Source organism: Rutidosis leptorrhynchoides, chromosome 2 (genome assembly GCF_046630445.1).
Source record: "Rutidosis leptorrhynchoides isolate AG116_Rl617_1_P2 chromosome 2, CSIRO_AGI_Rlap_v1, whole genome shotgun sequence".
Lineage (NCBI taxonomy): Eukaryota > Viridiplantae > Streptophyta > Magnoliopsida > Asterales > Asteraceae > Rutidosis > Rutidosis leptorrhynchoides.
In genome coordinates this window covers 426,201,710-426,222,835 of record NC_092334.1, presented here as the reverse complement: position 1 = coordinate 426,222,835, position 21,126 = coordinate 426,201,710, and the positions used below count along the sequence as shown (strand labels likewise).

General features: G+C 29.9%; 2 protein-coding genes across 2 annotated transcripts; both read left to right on the top strand.

Annotated features, from left to right (window-relative positions):
• The first annotated feature begins 9,940 nt into the window (after positions 1-9,940).
• On the top strand, positions 9,941-10,573 carry LOC139889207 (uncharacterized). Its single transcript, XM_071872171.1, has one exon. It carries the CDS (start codon positions 9,941-9,943, stop codon positions 10,571-10,573), a length of 633 nt encoding a protein of 210 aa, XP_071728272.1.
• Positions 10,574-16,104: 5,531 nt separating this feature from the next.
• Positions 16,105-17,962, top strand: LOC139889206 (uncharacterized). Its single transcript, XM_071872170.1, has 3 exons — positions 16,105-16,583; positions 17,099-17,320; positions 17,362-17,962. Exons 1-3 carry the CDS (start codon positions 16,105-16,107, stop codon positions 17,960-17,962), a joined length of 1,302 nt encoding a protein of 433 aa, XP_071728271.1.
• The last annotated feature ends 3,164 nt before the right edge of the window (positions 17,963-21,126 follow it).

The window sequence follows — 21,126 nt, the reverse complement described above, 5'->3', positions numbered from 1 at the left end:
ACAGAGAGAATTTAAGGTAATGGTTGATAACTCTATATCTATATGTAGGTATATATAAAGAATGAGTGGTGGTGGATATAAATAATATAATATTAATAATAATATCATAATAATAATCAAATGAGAATATTAACGTATAAATCACTATGCAAGTTGGCAAATGAAGTGAAAAGCATAATACTAAATCAAAAATCAGAAAGTTAAGAATGACACTAAACAACTTAATTCAATTATGTCCAAACGGAAATAGTTGAAACAGTATCTATAAAGAGATATTTACAATCGAATCTAAATCTAAATTTCTCAATTTCAATAGTAATAATAATATAATAATAATTATAATTTAATTTAAAATATAAACGTGTGAATTCTTAGCCATCGTCTACTATTCCTTTCACGGACTGGATTATCGTACTCCGTTGATAAATCAGTGGCGGATAAAAAGTACTCAGATGAATTCCAAATTTTTATGATAATTATAATTATTTATTTCAGTCATCATGGTATAAAATTCGATCATTAACTATTAAATAAAAAGTAACTCACTGTCCATGCTCGATCTCATGTAAAATATAAAAAGTGTTGAAATTTAATAATTAAATCCTAAATACATTTTTAGTAAGCCTAAAATTTATAGAACTCATTTTCGGATCACCGTTTATTTTAAAAATCACATAAGTTCGTTTTTAGCCTGATTAATAACTATCAAGATGACAAACGAGTGCTACGAGCATTTATTAAATAAATTCTAAATCACATATATATATATATATATATATATATATATATATATATATATATATATATATATATATATATATATATATATATATATATATATATATATATATATATATATATATATATATATATTCAATATACTTTTCATATATATATATATATATGTATTTATTTACAGATAGTGGTTCGTGAATCGTCGGGAATAGTCGAGGGTAATTGCATACATGATAATAGTTCAAAAATTTTGAGACTCAAGATTACAGACTTTGCTTGTCGTGTCGGAAGCATATAAAGATTAAGTTTAAATTTGGTCGAAAATCTCCGGGTCGTCACAACCACCGACAACAACACCAACAGTACCATTACCATCACCAACAATAACCGCATTGCAAACCTCAACTTCACAATCTGTCCCACGAGCATCAACGTCCTACGCCCTGTAGATATCAAGGAATACCAACAACAACAAACGATGAAGTATTGATTCATAACTTCATTGGAGAAATATTCTACGGTGATTATGTAATCTCTAAAAGTTTTAGAGATTATTTATTCTAATCATAACCATAAATCAAGATGAGTGGATGGATAAAGATGATATAGGGGAGAATAAAAACCCTGACAGGAATGGTGCGTGCATTACAAAATAGATTTGTTATACAAGCGCCACCGGTAGTACCACCAGTATCACCAACACCAGCAACACATGTAGCACCACAAGCTATGCCAGCTCCATAACCATCAACGATATTGACACCACAATCATCAACGGATATAATGTATCAACGAGTTATAAAGTATTAACTCATTTCCACTGATGAATTTATATGTATATCTTATATATATAAATTTTGGAAACCATAGTATATCTTTTCGTACTAAGCTATTATGTATGAATTGAATAAGGGTAGATACTACTCAGTTAATTCATAATATGAAATGATGTACATCCTTCGTTAAAGACTTAACCATCGTTAATTACAATCTCCGCTCCAACTTAACGAATCCCATTTCATAATAAACCAAGTGTATTACTCAATCATGTGTTTGATTTTACACTTTCATTTTTGATGTACTCGAAACTTTCTAGAGAACATCATTTACATCATGCGAAGTTCATAAGAATTCCATGAGCACCAACATTATTCATCAAAGAAATATCAATAGAAGAATAATGAAGTAGTAATTCATAATTTCATTCAAATGAAAGAAATACTCAGCGAAGGTTACTTAAATTCTAAAGTTTTAGGGTTTTCTCAATAATAAATCTAACTGTAAATTAAATGAGTTCAATATTATATTAACTCATTAAATCTGTATTACATCTGAAGAAAATATACATATATATATTTTCATAAAGACTGTAATAAAAATTCTCTTGTACAAAATATTACTTGTGAAACTTTTAACGGGTAGGTAATACCCGGAAGATATATAAATTCACAATTAATATGTTACATTCTTCGATCCTGATTCAACAAATCATCAACTATACTCACTACTTTCACAACGATATATGTTCTTTCATAGATATCAAAACAACCATACTCATTCAAATTCAATTACATATTCTAATTTTAACATATTAGAATCCAAGTCAAAATATAACCAATATCATCACTCTTAGATCCCTAAAGCTTTTAAAGCTATACTTTGACTTCAAAACTATGCTAGAACATCACTTTTATTCATAAAATGCAGGAAGGTATTTGAATCATTCAAGATTCACAACGATTGCATCATACGGATATTGACGACGACAACCTGCATTCAAACCCTTCTTGAAAACACCTCAACTAAGGAACAATTGAGAGGATGATCCAACCACATGTTATCCACAGTTATGCACCTAGGGGATACTTGGAACCTAAGTAAAAGTTTAACACATATCTGCGTCAGATCCTTTGGCACTTATTATGAAAAATAACTTTGCGATCCCTTTTTCAAAGTAGCAAATTCTGTCACAGCTCCAGCAAGTCAACTTCGACTTCCCAGTCGGATTAGCCTTATTATAACCTTGATATATACGTTGTCTTTTCGCCATCATTACCGGGGAACCTTTTATATTCCACCACATTATCAGCAGATGTACCAGCAACTTCGTTACTCTTTGGCATAAGCCTCTCCGAAAAAATTATTATATGTACTCATTGAAACCTCATCATCTACTCATCTGCATCTTTTAACAAAAATTGTCATGCCAATTACCAGGAATTTGCAATCAGTATTTTGAAATCTCGCAGCATGTCTACGCCAACAGTTATATGTGTACATATAACATCTATCTCCTAAACTTACATACTTGAATGTGAAGTTTCTGAAAAAAAAAAAACAACACCTAAACTGCGAACTAGTTCTCCGAATTTTGGAAAAATACTGATGAAGCAGCAAAAACTATAAATGACCTTAACAGTCGAAGAGTTTGATGGTAAAGAATAGTGTGTTGAAAAAGTTCAGAAAATGAGAAAAATTTGGTGCTGAAAAACGGTTGAGCAAACCATGAAGGAGGCTGTGGACAAATCACAAGGACGAAATCTACCTTCAAAGAATCCAAATGATTCAGTGTCTGCTGAAATCATTATCAAACATCTTACTCCTAATTCTAAACCTTCGCAGATAAATTTCCCGCATCATCCTTTGATTTCAGATATTTTAAAATTCTAAAACATCATCGAATCTTTAAGTATAAATATCCTCGATATTTCTGAAGATACCATCATAACCATCATTGTCCGAGATTATTTATCTCTTTACGCTATCCGTATTACATCATAAAGGAAACTGTTTAGTTTCTATATTCTGTAAACCTTCGAGTTTAAATTATGGATGTTTTTGAAGTAGTGTTGGGAACTGAAGCATGAGTTAGTATAATATAATGACACTTGATCAACGTGATTATATTACAGTAGGTCATGCTGAGTTTCTAATGAAACATGATGATTCACAGACCATAACGTCATCATGTGCCATGTTACAGGACTCTTACAAATCTCCAAACATATCTTCTTGATAGTTCTATTTTTCTGGATATTCTGGTAATTTGACAAATCAAGATCGTGCCATCACAATTTCCTTCTTAGAACATTAACTATATTCATTTCAAAATCCATACCTACGAATTCTGGACCATTACTTGCGGTACTTAATGGCAAAGAGAGAAAATGATAGAATGAAGCTTCAAAATATAATTGGGAGTATAAATCACATCAAATAGAAGAGAGCATTAATCGTAGGTGTCAATGATTATAGAAACACGGAAGCAGAGACATCGAAACATAAGGAAAGATATAAAACCCAACAACAACCCAGAAATTACAAACCGTGTATATCAATGCGTATATCAAAATAAAGACACGGGAGAACTAAAAACACTATAAAACCAAGAGTATAGTAGAAGTGAATAGATTTTTCCGGCGGTAGATGAAAAAGAAGAATGACAGATATGAAAGTTAGGAGTATATCAAGAATCAGAACTTGATGGAGCATAATGACAAATGCTTTAACGTATAAAGTGAGGGAGAAAGAATAGAAAGTATGAGCTGTGAAAATAAGGGAATGAAGGGAGTGGATTTATAGTAAAGTATCAGACAGAGCAATCAAGACAGATCATCGAATTTAACCAAAGAGGATTCTAATTTCCTTAATTCTCGAAGAACCAAATCTTATTACGAAGATTTCCACTAAAAATCCCTTAAATTTCTGAAAATCAACTGTGACTACATCACCGGTTAAGACGAACCTATATTTACTCACTTCACTCTTTTGTGATAGCTTCACTCATACTCTTTACATAAGCAAATTGTTCAATGATGATAAAATTCTATTTATCAACTGATATTCGTCATGAAATCATTCTTATTGTTATCCATTACGACCTCGATCAAATTTCAGGGACGGAATTTCTTTAACGGGTAGGTACTGTGACGACCCGAAAATTTCCAACCAAATTTAAACTTTATCTTTATATGATTCCGACACGATAAGCAAAGTTTGTTAAGTTGAATCTCAAAAATTTTAAACTATGTTCATACATTCATTTAACCTCGACCAAATTTTGACGATTCACGAATCATTATATAAATGGATATGATTATATATTTGTATATATATTATAACTTGAGAATGTTAACAAAGTATTAAACGTATAATACTTTACATGAACATATTTGTTTCAATATGTTTATCAATGGAATTAATAGATGATATCAAATGATTGAGTTATCAAGATTCATTATGACATGATTTACGTGTCTCTGTTGAGAGGTCCACTTTGATTTATGAAATCTTTCATTTTTAATGAAATTCGGAATAATTGGTAAAGCGATTTTACAAATTGGAATAAAATGTCAATTAACGGGAACTAGACAAGGGTTAGTGAAAAATTCCAGTTTAATTTTCAATTTATGCTTTACAATAATTGCCTCGTGACTCTTGATAAGATAAACTATTTAACTTTTATATTAATTAATGTGAAAGTAAATTGTGGAATATAGATAACTTAGAAAATAGGTATCGACGTTTTACCTTAAAATAATTTCATACGTTCATTTAACCTTTGGACTTTATCTCACACTTCATCAACAAACTGTAATCTAGAAACTTGAAACCTACTATGTGTATATATAATTTTACTTTTCTAAAACATTTTATGATATAACGATTTCATTATTTTAACTTTTTAGTAAAATGATTTTTATATATATTTAGTTTTAGAAAACAAAGTTATCATATTTGATTTAATTATACAAAAACATTTCAGTTTAAAAAGAACCAAGACGTTTTATAAGATAATTTGTATATGAATTTTAAAGAATTTAATTAAAGCTTATATTATAAATTACAAATATATAAATTGTGTTTCAAAAACGTAAATGTGATACGACGTAATATTTTCTATTATCTAAATGATTCAAAAATGAACTTTGAAATATAATTAATTTTGAAAAACTAAATATTATATTATTATTTAAATATTTCAATTATATATAATTTAAATATAATATTAACTAGATATAAAATGTTTTGATTTAAAATAATACTTTGATAAACAACGAGACATTGATTTATAAAAGTAAATGACCACAACACTTAATTGTAAAAGCTATACTTTGGGTAATATAGTCTATCAATGATTAAGTCTAATTATTGATAAACGTACACGTCGCGTAACGTAAAATGCTAGTTTTCTTAGCGTACGAAAACTCTTTTGAAAAACTGAAATCGGGACTTTAGTTAAGGGATAACGTACGAGTCATCAGAACTAACGTTACAAGTCAACCATGCTCGTGAATATAATATTATATATATAATTATATTAATTAATTATATATATTAAATATTAATATTAAATAAGTGTCGGCAGCTGTGATTGATCAATGATGAGCTGGAGAAGAACCTCATGCGATTGCATGAGATTTACTCTCCCAAGCCATGCGATCGCATGAGGAGAGAAATTAGGAAATGTTGTATAAAGCTCGATTCATCTCTGCCGAATTCATTCACTTCTCAAAAACTCTCTATCTCTCTCTGATATCTATAATACTCCATATTTAATTTATTATATATAATAATTATTATTATTAATCTTAATATTATTATAGGTAGTTTTAGTATTAATATTATAAAATATTACGACGAGGTTCTGCTTACATGTTTAAAAAATTAGTTTTCGAGTGGGATAGAGCTAAGAAAATTATGGGTTATAGCTATGGAGGTTATGAGTATGATTCATGGGTTTTGTTCGTGAGACCAAACTAGTGTTTATCATCTCCGTCGCGTCTACGTACTTTCCTGCAATATTGAATCTCAATATTGATACGTGAGCATTCATATCTTATCTTTTAAATATTAAAAGTGTATCCCTAACTAGTGCTCGAATAGATATGATTATGCATGTTTGTATATTTAATTTCATCGTTAGACAGTATTGGATGAATCACGAATTTAATACATATGCTACTGAGTTAAGGTATATGATATGCATGTCGTTGAAAAGCTGTCGAAAAATTAATAACTTTTGATTTAGAAGTCGTGTGGTTTCGATGAACGGATTAAAAGATATGACCAACTGAATTATCATTAATTTTTATATTATTATTAAAAATGATTATTATTACTATTGTCGTTATTATCGTCGTTACTATTATTATCTAATTATTATTATTATTATTATTATTATTATTATTATTATTATTATTATTATTATTATTATTATTATTATTATTATTATTATTATTATTATTATTATTATTATCATCATTATCGTTATTAATATAAGTATTATCATTAAAAATTTGTTATTATTATTCTTAATACTATCGTTGTTATCACTAAGGTTATTTTTAATGTTATAATTATTATTATTATTATTATTATTATTATTATTATTATTATTATTATTATTATTATTATTATTATTATTATTATTATTATTATTATTATTAATAATATTATTAACATTATTATCATTAGTATTATTATAATTATAATTATTTGTATCATTATCATTAAAATTAATATTAGTGTCATCTAATTATTATGATTATTATTATTATTATTATCATTATTATTTAACGCGATATAAAAGAAGACTAAGTTATTAATCAAATCAATTAGGAAATAATGAGTATAAGTATCATGATGAAATTAAAATATTGTAAAATATTGATTTAAATAAAAATATCATTTTTATTATTTTTATAATTATTATTATTATTATTATTATTATTATTATTATTATTATTATTATTATTATTATTATTAAAAGTATCATTAATATTAAAACTATCACTTTTATTAAAATTATCATTTTTAATAGAAATATCATTGTTATTATAAAATATCATTATTATTATTTTAGTGTTATTATTATTAAAAATTATCATTTTGAATAGAATTATTATTTTTATATAAAAATATTATTATTACAGTTAATATTAAAAAGTATTGTTATTAAAATTATCATGATTAGAATTATCATTTTATTATAATTAATATCATCATTAGTAAATAAATATTGTTATTATTATTAGTAAGATAATAATAATAATTATTATTATTACAAAATAATACAACTTTTACTATTATTATTATCAATATTATTTTACTAAATAAATATGTAACACAAAGATATTTTTACCACACGTAATATAATTACATTAATAATACATAATACTATATTTTTTTACGATATTAAGTTCTTTATAAACTTTATTACTAAAGATATATAAAAGTATATTTTTTATCATATATAAATTTTAATATAAATTTTTTATTAATAAATGACTCGTATTATTTACTCTAATAAAATTTGATAAATATATTTAAATATATAAAACGACCCTATTTAAATTATATAATAAACATGTATAGATTTTGGAAGTCTTTTAGGACAAGTTGACTTTTATTGACTTTTACATATTGATCTCGAGCATTAGGATTGTGATACACTACGACTTGACCTAAATTGTTAGACAAATATTGACCATTATATATATATATATATATATATATATATATATATACTTAATATAGGTTCGTGAATCCGAGGCCAACCATGCACTTGTTCAGTGATGTCATTTGCATTATTACTACGAAATACAGTGTTGTAAGTTTCATTTGCTCCCTTTTTAAATGCTTTTACAATATATATTTTGGGACTGAGAATACATGCGCTGCTTTTATAAATGTTTTACGAAATAGACACAAGTACTTGAAACTACATTCTATGGTTGAATTATTATACCGGATATCACCCTTTTTAGCTTGGTAGCCTAAGAATTTGGGAACAGACCCCCAAATTGACGCGAATCCTAAAGATAGATCTATGGCCTTTGACACGTCCCATCCAGGTTATGGATGCTTTAGTACTTCGATTTTTATATACAGATGAGTGTACCTGTATATTTTGGGATATTCTAGATGCATTTTGTTAACGTCGGTTAGCAGGTGTTCACCATATGAATGATTTTTGCAGATGAGTGTTCCTGCAGTTAACTATGAAAATGAAATCTTGTGGTCTATTAAAACTATGGAATGATGGATTATGATAAACTAATAAACTTACCAACCTTTTGGTTAACACTTTTAAGCTTGTTTATTCTCAAGTATTAAAGAAACCTTCCGATGTGCATTTTCTCATTTTAAAGATATTACTTAGGGTCATTCATGGCATATTTCAAAAGACGTTGCATTCGAGTCGTTGAAGTCATCAAGATTATTACTAAGTCATTTATAGTTTGGATATATTGGGGAATGGTATGCATTTTGTCAACTATTGTTGTAATGAAAGTTGTCTTTTAAAAACGAATGCAATGTTTGTAAAATATATCATATATAGGTCAAATACCTCGCAATCTACCATATGTTATTGTATTCGTCCTTATGGATTAGGACGGGTCGCTTCAACAACCTTACAATAACCAACCTTACAACAATCAAGCAATTCAAATTATCAAAACAACCAATGTTATAGTCAATCATAAAATAACCAAGGTTACAATCAACAACCTCAAAAAAACAACCAACAATCCCAACCTTCCAAGAGCTTAGAAGAAATCATGCAAAACTACATCAAGAAGGTAGAATCAACCGAAGCTTTTCTAATGAAAGAGAATGAATTCTTAAAGCAACAAATCCGAAACCAACAAGCCTCATTCCAAAAACCTTGAGAGTGCCGTTGGTCGACTTTCAACCCAAGTTGCCGAAAGACCACAAGGAACTTTACCTTCAAACACCTCAAATTAACCCGATTAACAATTACAACACTAACCGTCAACACAATCAAAACCAACAACACAACAACTCAAGAGTGATTCCTATCAAAAGCACCAACCAAAACCCTAATAACCTAAACCAAAATGAAAATGTCAACGCCATAACCACTCGAAGCGGTTTAACCACTAAAGGGGTCGAAGACCCTCAACCACAATCCTTTATAACCCATGAACCACTACCAAGTTTTATTGAAGAGGATACCGGGGTTAGTAAGGAGAGGGGTAAAGAAAAGGTCAACTCAACCGAAGGTACAGGTAATGATTAATCAGGAAAGAAAAAGGGTGATGAATCTTCAAGGATTACAAGACCGGTGCCATATCCAAAAGCTTTAAGGAAGGACAAGTTGGCGGATCAATACAAAAAGTTTCAAGATGTGATGAAAAACGTCTCGGTTAACCTACCTATTACCGATGTACTTAAAGGAATGCGGAATTACAGTCAGTTCATCAAGGAGCTAATATCTCAAAAGGGTAAATATCATGACGAAACATCTTTCTTTATCGAAGAGGAGTGCAACAAGATTCTTGCATCAAGGCCAAGGATTCCTAAGAAGTTAGGAGATCTGGGAAAATTTGTTTTCACTTGTAAGTTCGGTGAATCAGAATTGTTCAATGCACTAGCCGACTTGGGTGCAAGCATTAACCTAACGCCACATTCACTTTACGAGAGGCTTGGTCTTGGACCTCTTAAACCAACTCGAATTAAGATAAGATTGGCCAACCATTCATTTAATACCGCTATTGGCATCGCCGAGGACATCATGGTTAGCATTGACACCTTGGTGTTCCCGGTCGATTTTGTTATCATAGAGATGAAGGAAGACCTTCAAGTCCCCCTCATCTTAGGTAGACCATTTTTGGTGACCGCCGACACCATCATCTTAGTACAACGCAACCAACTTAGCATTGGAGTTGGCGAAGAGCGTGTGACCATCAATATCCGGGAAGCTATGAAGCAACCGAGTAACACCGATGATTATGAGTGCTATGTCTTTGACCATATTGACCTTTATGTGAATGATGAACTTGAAAAACTTTTAAAGGTTGATACTTCATAGTTCGACCGAACTTGTATAACGAGATTGTGGATTTAGAGGCCGATTTTAAGGAACTAATGAATGTTAATGTTGATGATTTTGAAAGTAAAGATGAGACCATTCGGGAAGAGTCATTTGAGTCAATCCCTCATGAAGATAGATTCCGAATCAAATCTTTATGGGAGGAGCCTCCGACTCTTGAGCTTAAAGAATTCCCCGAACATCTTGAATACGCATATCTTAAGGAAGAAAACCATCTTCTGGTGATTATTTCTTCGAAACTCACCCAAGACCAAAAGACCCGACTTGTCTCATTACTTAAGTCCCACCATAAGGCCATAGCATGGAAAACCACGGACATCTCGGGGATTAATCCAGCATATTGCACACACAAAATCCTCATGGAGGAGAACTATAAACCGGTTGTCCAACGACAACGAAGACTTAACCCAAACATGAAAGAGGTTATCAAGAAGGAAGTGATCAAACTTTTGGACGTGGGGCTTATTTATCTAATATCTGACTCGCCATGGGTGAGTCCCGTCCAAGTGGTGCCTAAAAAGGGTGGGACCTGTGACGACCCGGAAATTTCTGACCAAATTTAAACTTAATCTTTATATGTTTTCGACACGATAAGCAAAGTCTGTAATATTGAGTCTCAAAATTTTTGGAACTGTTTCATATATTCAATTACCTTCGACCAGTTTCGACGATTCACGAACAATTAATTGTAAATAGATATGTGTGTGTGTGTGTGTGTATATATATATATATATATATATATATATATATATATATATATATATATATATATATATATATATATATATATATATATATATATGGTAATTGAAAGTATAATTTGAAATATTATATGTTATTGCTATTAAAATTTAATTATGTAAAATAAAATAAAAATAGGATATTATAATAATTATTATTTAAAATATATCTCTATATATAAAGTATATTAAAAATAAATATTAAATGGTTGTAATACTCGTTTGATGTTCTGATTGATATTAAGCAAGTTAATTTCAAACTTATATGATTTTAAAGTAAACGGTGACTCGAAAATGAGTTTTATAAATTTTAGGCTTACTAAAAATGTATTTAGTATCTAGTTATTAAATTTTAACACTTTTTATATTTTACCCAGAATTGGGAGGGACAGTTGATGTAATTTTTATTTAACAAATTAAGGATCGGATTTTATACCATAATGACCAAAATAAATAAAAATAGTTAAATTAAAAATATGGGATTTTTTGAAGACTTTTATTCGCCACTGAAAATCAATGGAGCACGAGATAGCACTCCATCAAATTGTCGATAGATTATGCTAATTCTAATTCACACGTTTATTATTATTATTATATATTATTATTATTATTATTATTATTATTATTATTATTATTATTATTATTATTATTATTATTATTATTATTATTATTATTATTATTATTATTATTATTATTATTATTATTATTATTATTATTATTATTATTATTATTATTATTATTATTATTATTATTATTATTATTATTATTATATTATATCATTTCATAATCAAATGGCTACCCGTGAATGGAATTATCAAAACGAATATTACTGTGTTACTGTTTCCTTTTGTTCTTTAATCCCATAACAATAACAATATGATATAATATAGAATATACATATATATAATGTGAACTTGAAACATAAATCATCGATTACTTCTGTTTTCATGTATTCTCGGTTCACCCACACAAACCCCACCAATCTCTACCTCCACTACCTCATCGGACCACCACACTACTACTCTTTCTGCTTCAATCTATCTATCTGTTTCTCCTTTACTGCAAAAACCCAACACTACCATAGTGAATCACCACCTCCACAGCTGCCACCATCACGGGGAAACACCACCCTCTTCATCATCTGCTTCATGTTAAACCGTCCTTGAAATCATTCGACGTATTTTATTCGTTGTTTCTTTTGCAGCACCACCTTCACGACAATCATATCATCACCAAGAATCTCCCATGCTCTACTTTAATTATCATTTCCGTTTCTTCCTCGTTGAACAAACACCATGAACAACCACCATCATCAACTATCTAATTTCTGTTTTCCTTTCAAACTGTCATTCACCACCATCAATCACTTCGTAACCTCCATCATGAACAACCATAACCACCATCATTACCACTCTCTCTCATCCTCTCTCTCTATTTTCCTCATGCCCGTGAATCACCAAGAACCACTTAACCTTTATTCTTCTTTGTAAACCCATAAACACCACCTTTTAAATCACAACCGTCACTAATGTTTGCTACATTCTATTTTCTGTTTTCTATTTCTGTTAAGGTGACAAGAACAAGAGGAAGAGGATGAACGGTACACGAAAATACTCCTATCTTTAATTCTGTTTTGCTGTTCAAACTCAAAACCCACAATCCACAAACTTTAAACACTAACAATGAAAAGGATATGATAGGTTCACAGTTTTATAGTATTATAATTTTGGTAACTAGGATATTAAGCCTATAGATAGCACTTTATCACATACTAGTGGAACAAACAGCACATTGTGGCCGACATTTTACTCAAATAGATAACCCACTTGTGTTATTTTATTCACTCAATATACCTCCTGTTTCAATTCCAGTTGAATAGCCCTTGTGAAAATCTTGTTACTTGAATTCATGCTGTTGCTGTAAATTACGTTATATAGTTGTTAAAACAAAGATATTACACGATCGATGATAGCTTGATATTGATAGATATATGATAGTGACACGCAAATAAAGATGATAAGGTTATAATATCCTGTTTTAGGCTACTGAAGTGTATTAGAAAATATAATAAAGGAAAAGCACGACTAGTTCTTTGGCCGGGTTAGGATAATGGACTAAAGTTGTGGACTGCTTTTTGGGCTTAGGGAGATGATTGGGCTTCTAGTTAGATTGGATTTTGATGCAGCTTGGGCCGTATCTCTATTGGTATTTTTGGGCCGAGATATAAATGGTTATCGATTGGACTAAAATTGTTTGATCGTGATATATGATTAATATGATTAAGAGTATGATGATGGTAGCATGATATCGATAATGATAGAGATAATTATGTGGTGATGTTAACCGTGAATGATAAGTTAAAATAACTACAAGTGGGAATTAATTCAGAAAGAATCGGATAGAGCAATGGTTTGATGTTGTTTGTGTTTAATTGAGAGGTCTCGGGTTCGAGTCCCGTCTGGAGCATTTCTTTTTAAGAGGGTATACATTTTTTTTTCCATTTCCATTATTATTATTATTATTGTTATTATTATTGTTAATACTAATTATTATTATTATTATTATTATTATTATTGTTATTATTATGATAAGTAATATTATTATTAACATTATTATTATGATTATTATTATTACTGTTATTATTACTGGTATTATAATTATTAGCATTAATAATAAAAGTGTTATTTTTAAAATTATTACTATTGTCATTAATATTAGTATTAGAAATATTTAGGAATTATTATTATTATAAATAAAAATATTATTATTAAGATTACCATTAGTAATAAGATGGTCATAATTATTATTATTAAGTATTATGTGCTAATATCAAAAATTATTATTTTCACTACCATTATTACTAAATTATTCATTTTATCAAAAACTACTGATATTATCATTATGAAATTTATAATTAAAAACTATCATCAATATTATTATTAACAAAATTATTTTATTAGTAAAATTAAGTAATATCATTATTATCATTTTTACCATTACAAATAACATTTTGGTATTATTATAATTACTAATTTTAACAAACAAATGTTATATATATAAATATAAAAACAGTATAACATAACAAAATTTAATGTTTTTGAATATAAATTATTAACATAAATAATTACATCACCAATAAATATATATATTTGTTCGATTACAAGTATATGTTTTAATATATATACGAATGATATAGGTTCGTGAATCCAAGGCCAACCCTGCATAGTTCAGTTTCGTCGTATGAATATTTTTACTACAAAATATTGTAGAGTGAGTTTCATTTGCTCCCTTTTTAAATGCTTTTGCAATATATATATTTTTGGGACTGAGAATACATGCGCTTTTATAAATGTTTTACGAAATAGACACAAGTAATCGAAACTACATTATATGGTTGAATGGATCGAAGCCGAATATGCCCCTTTTTAGCTTGGTAGCCTAAGAATTAGGGAACAGACCCCCTAATTGACGCGAATCCTAAAGATAGATCTATCGGGCCCAACAAGCCCCATTTTGGAATTTGGAATGCTTTAGTACTTCGATTTTATCATGTCCGATGGGTGTCCCGGAATAATGGAGATATTCTATATGCATCTTGTTAATGTCGGTTACCAGGTGTTTAATCCATATGAATGATTTTTGTCTCTATGCATGGGACATATATTTATGAGAAATGAAAATGAAAATCTTGTGGTCTATTAAAATGATGATAATGTTTGATTATGATAAACTAATGAACTCACCAACCTTTTGGCTGACACTTGAAAGCATGTTTATTCATAGGTATGAAAGAAATCTTCCGCTGTGCATTAGCTCATTTTAAGGATATTACTTGGAGTCATTCATGGCATATTTCGAAAGACGTTGCATTCGAGTCGTTGAGTTCAGTAAATATTATGATTAAGTAAATGACAGATTAGATCATTTATAGATGGATATTATGAAATGGTATACATGCCTATCAACTTTCGATGTAATGAAAGTTTGTCTTTTAAAACGAATGCAATGTTTGTAAAATGTATCATATAGAGGTCAAATACCTCGCGATGTAATCATATGTTACTGTATTCGTTCTTATGGATTAGGACGGGTCTTTACAGGACCACGGTGATCTTAAATGACCAAAATGAGCTTGTCCCAACCCAAACCATCATGGGATGGCGCGTATGCATTAACTATAGATGTCTAAATGACGCAACACGAAAAGTCCATTTCCCACTCCCCTACATCGATCAAATGATTGAACATTTGAGCAGGAGAGAATTATATTGCTTTCTTGACGGGTTTTCGGGATACTTCCAAATCTCGATAGACCCCGAGGATCAAGAAAAGATGACCTTTACATGTCCCTATAGTACATTTGCATATCGGAAGATGCCTTTTGGGCTATGCAATGCACCGGGGACATTCCAATGATGTATGCTTGGTATTTTTTCGGATATGGTTGAGGATACTATGGAGATTTTCATGGATGATTTTTCGGTATTCGGAGATTCATTCGACCATTGTCTTAAAAATCTTGATAAAATGTTAACACGTTGTGAAAATGCAAATTTGGTTCTTAATTGGGAAAAATTCCACTTCATGGTTAACGAGGGGATAGTTTTGGGACATAAAATTTCTAACGCAGGAATTGAGGTTGATAAGGCTAAAATTAGTGTGATAAAAGACTTACCTAGACCATCGAATGTAAAACCCATCCGAAGTTTTCTTGGGCATGCGGGGTTTTATAGATGATTCATAAAAGATTTTTCAAAAATCGCCCACCCTATGACCAAATTGTTAGAAAAGGACCAACCTTTTTTGTTTGATGATGAATGCATCGACGCATTCAATTTGTTAAAGGAAAAGTTAGTTAACCCACCTATTCTTATCGATCCCGATTGGAACAAAGACTTTGAATTGATGTGTGATGCGAGCGATTATGCACTAGGTGAGGTTCTTGGTCAAAGAGTTGACCAACACTTTAGACCGATTTACTATGCAAGCAAAACCCTAAATGGGGCCCAATTGAACTACACCACTATCGAGAAAGAGCTTCTTGCGGTAGTATTTGCTTTTGATAAGTTTCGATCTTATCTTGTACTTTCAAAGACAACCGTCTACACGGATCACTCCGCACTAAAGTACCTTTTTCAAAAGCAAGATGCAATGCATCGTTTGATTCGTTGGGTGCTACTTTTGAAAGAGTTTGATATAGAAATTAGGGATAAAAAGGGAGCCGAAAATGTGGCAGCCGATCATTTGTCGTGATTAGACAACCCGGGACTCCAACCTTTAGATGAGACCAAAATTAGGGACACATTCCTGGATGAACACTTAATGAGAATCGACCTAATTGATGAAGTCTCATGGTTTACCTACTATGCAAATTACTTGGCGTCAAATATTTTATGAAAAGGTTTGTCCTACCAACAAAAGAAATTTTTTTCAACGATTTATGATATTATTTCTGGGATGACCCACACTTGTTCCGCATTGGGGCGGATCAAGTGATTAGGAGATGCGTTTATGGGCAAGAGGCCCGGGATATTTTAAGAAGTTGTCATAACGGACCAACGGGGGTCCACTTTGGTCCAAATCACACCGCGAAAAAGGTTTTCGATTCGGGGTTTTATTGGCCCACTATCTTCAAAGATGCACACGATTTAGTTAAGCGATGTGATTCATGCCAAAGGTCGGGATCCATCTCCAAAAGGGATGAGATGCCCCAAACCGGCATTCAAATATGCGAGGTGTTTGACGTATGGGGTTTATATTTCAGGGGACCATTCCTGAACTCGAATAAGTGTGTTTATATTTTGGTGGCAGTAGATTATGTCTCGAAATGGGCCAAGGCTAAAGCCTTGCCAACAAATGATGCGAGAGTAGTTGTTATGTTTTTAAAAGGGTTGTTTGCTAGGTTTGGTGTACCGAAAGCATTGATCTCGGATCGAGGGACACATTTTGCTAATAGTCTTATGGAGAGATCATGGAAAAATATGGTGTAAACCATCGTTTTTAGACCCCTTACCACCCCCAAACTAGCGGTCAAGTTGAGAATACTAATAGGGCCGTAAAAAGAATTTTGGAGAAGGCGGTTAGTAATAACCCTAAGATTTGGTCAACTAAACTAGCTGAAGCATTATGGGCATTTAGAACCGCTTACATGACACCCATAGGAACTACACCTTTTCATCTAGTGTATGGGAAGGCATGTCATATTCCAGTTGAGGTTGAACACAAGGCATTTTGGGCAATTAAGGAGATAAACCTAGACCTAGAAAAAACTAAGGAAAAACGGGTGACACAATTGCATGAATTAGAGGAGCTTAGGTTAGAGGCATATGACAACTCTTTAGTATATAAAGAGAAGACTAAGCGTTGGCACGATGCTAGACTCAAAGGTCCCAAAGAATTTAATCCCAACGATAAGGTCTTAGTTTACAACTCCCACTTTAAGTTTTCACCCGGTAAGTTGAAATCTAGATGGACGGGTCCATACATTGTTAAGAAAGCTTATCCTACGGGTTATGTGGAGTTATATGGGAATGGGAACACTTTTAAGGTTAACGGTCATAGATTGAAGGTTTATAGAGATGACATCAATGCTATCGAGCTTGTTCACATCAAGCTCTACCTAAAATGACACATTTGTGCTAAAACGGGTCAAGTGATAGACCCGTGATCAAAACAATCACGTTTGTGTATAATTGTGTATTTAGGAATGCATTTCATTTAGACTTGTATGATATTATGTTTTTCATAGTTTTCATTTGCATATAGTTGCATTTCATGCATTTGGGTAAATTCGAAAAATGGCAAAAATAGCTTTTGAATGAGTTGAAATGGATTTTGAAATTGCAAACGGCTTCAGGTGTAGTGACCCAAACTTTTCCATGTTTATATATATTAAATGAAATTGATATTTACATGATTAAGTGTTTCCAACATGTTAAGCAATTAAACTTTTTAAGACTTGATTAATTGAAATAGGTTTCATATAGACAATTGACCACCCAAGTTGACCGGTGATTCACGAACGTTAAAACTTGTAAAAATTATATGATGTCATATATATGGATATATATAGTTAACATGATATTATGATATAGTTAACATATCATTAAGTATATTAACAATGAACTACATATGTAAAAACAAGACTACTAACTTAAGGATTTTGAAACGACGCATATATGTAACGATTATCGTTGTAACGACATTTAATTGTATATATATCATATTAAGATATATTAATACATTATGATATCATGATAATGTAATAATTTAACAACTATTTACATATAATAACCAATGGGTTAACAACATTTAACATGATCGTTAACCTAAAGGTTTCAAAACAACACTTACATGTAACGACTAACGATGACTTAATGATTCAGTTAAAATGTATATACATGCAGTGTTTTAATATGTATTCATATAATTTTGAAAGCCTTCAAGACACTTATCAATGTACTTGTACTTAACAAAAATTCTTACAATTACATCCTCATTCATTTTCATCAACAATTCTACTCGTATGCACCCGTATTCGTACTCGTACAATACCTAGCTTCTAAATGTATTTACTATTGGTATATACACTCCAATGATCAGCTCTTAGTAGCCCATGTGAGTTACCCAACTGAAACGCCCCGTCCTAATCTATTTGGACGAAGTCTTCAACAGTTGGTCCCATTGCGAGGTTCTGACCTCTATATGCCATAAACGACTCCATGTAATATGAGCAAATGCACAGCGGAAGATTTCTTTCGTACCTGAGAATAAACATGCTTTAAAGTGTCAACCAAAAGGTTGGTGAGTTCATAGGTTTATCATAAAATAGTAAAATTCATCATTTTGATAGACCACAAAATTTAAATGCTGCATGGTACAAATGGGCCAGAATCCTATACCCACCTGTAATGTACATGCGATATCTTTTAAATACGGTACACCTTTTTCGTGTACGAAACCATTTTAACAAATCTTTGTAACCATACACATATCTCATGTACAAAATATCATACACATAACCTGTGTATAAAATCATTCTCTCGATATATAACATTCACTTCAATTGGTGGCAATTATCATGTCCACATAATTCAATGGTGGCAATTATCATGTCTACATAATTCAATGGTGGCAATTATCATGTCCACATAATTCAATGGTGGCAATTATCATGTCCACATAATTCAATAATAATCCGCAGAACTTCTGTCTGCATAATAATTCATTCGAGGAATGTTTTGCTTGTGTCTATCTCATCAAACATTTATAAAAGCATTCATGTATCTGCAGTTCAAAACATATTTCAAAAGCATTTAATAAAGCAGTTGTAAAAACAGCGCATGTATTCTCAGTCCCAAAAATATAAAGAGTAAAAGGGAATCAAATGAACTCACCATATTGTATTTTGTTGTAAAAATACATATTACGACATCGAACAAATGTAGGGTTGACCTCGGATTCACGAACCTATATCAATTATATATATTAACACATTGTAATCGAACATATTTATATATACTATTATTATTAATGACTTATTTGTTATTTTAATGAATTATATCTTTCATAAATTAGTTAATTATATTTATTTTATAAATACTTAATATAAAATATCAATCTAGTTAGGTCATGGGTTTTAACTATGTTTTTTTTATAAAAATAGTATTTCTTCGTTACAAATAATAATTATAGTAATACAACAATAAATATCATAATAATAATATTAGTAATGATAAAAATGATAAATTTAGTAATAATGTTAATAAAATGATAATTTTCTAATAATAATAATAATAATAATAATAATAATAATAATAATAATAATAATAATAATAATAATAATAATAATAATAATAATAATAATAATGATATTAATATTAATAATGATAAAGCTAATAATAATAATGATAATATTGAAAATGATACTTTTAATGATAATTCTAATAATAATGATAATTCATTTAATTATGTCTTAATTATAATAATAGTGATAACCAAACCTTATATTATCTTAATCATAATCTATATTATTTTCATGTCCTTAACATCTTTTACATCATATGCTTAACAATAATCCACGTAATCTTAACGTTTTGATAATATTTAATCATAATTATAATAATAATAACAATATTGATAATTATAATTATCATACATATATTAGTAATAATAATAATAATAATAATAATAATAATAATAATAATAATAATAATAATAATAATAATAATAATAATAATAATAATAATAATAATAATAATACGAATAAGAGTTATACCCTCCTAATCGTCATCATTATCTTCATCGAACATCATGACTTCGTCACCATTTCGTTATCGTAAACATCATCATCGCCTTAATCATTATCATCACGATAATCGTTCGTTCATAAACGTCATGGAACCATGATCATTATTTCATCATTATCGAAACACGATCATCATGAATACTTGTTATGGTCGTCATCATCATTTCTTAATCACTATGCAAGCCCAAAATAACAAAACTCCTAAACCCAATTGAATTAAGTCCATCTAAAGACTAAATGATCCAATTAATCAAGAAGTCCACCAAAGGCTAATTCAGTCCATAAAAAAAATAAGTAATCGGCACAAGGAATAATCCACAATCCCGATCCGTATTAAACTTTATTCGGTTCCTGAATCATTATCTCTAGGTATTCGGTTCCTTTATTTTTTTTTTTATAAACCGACAGAAACAGATGAAAAATTACGCCCCTCATCTTGATCATTAAAGTAATAAAATAGATCGGAAGTGCTGCAGTCACAATAG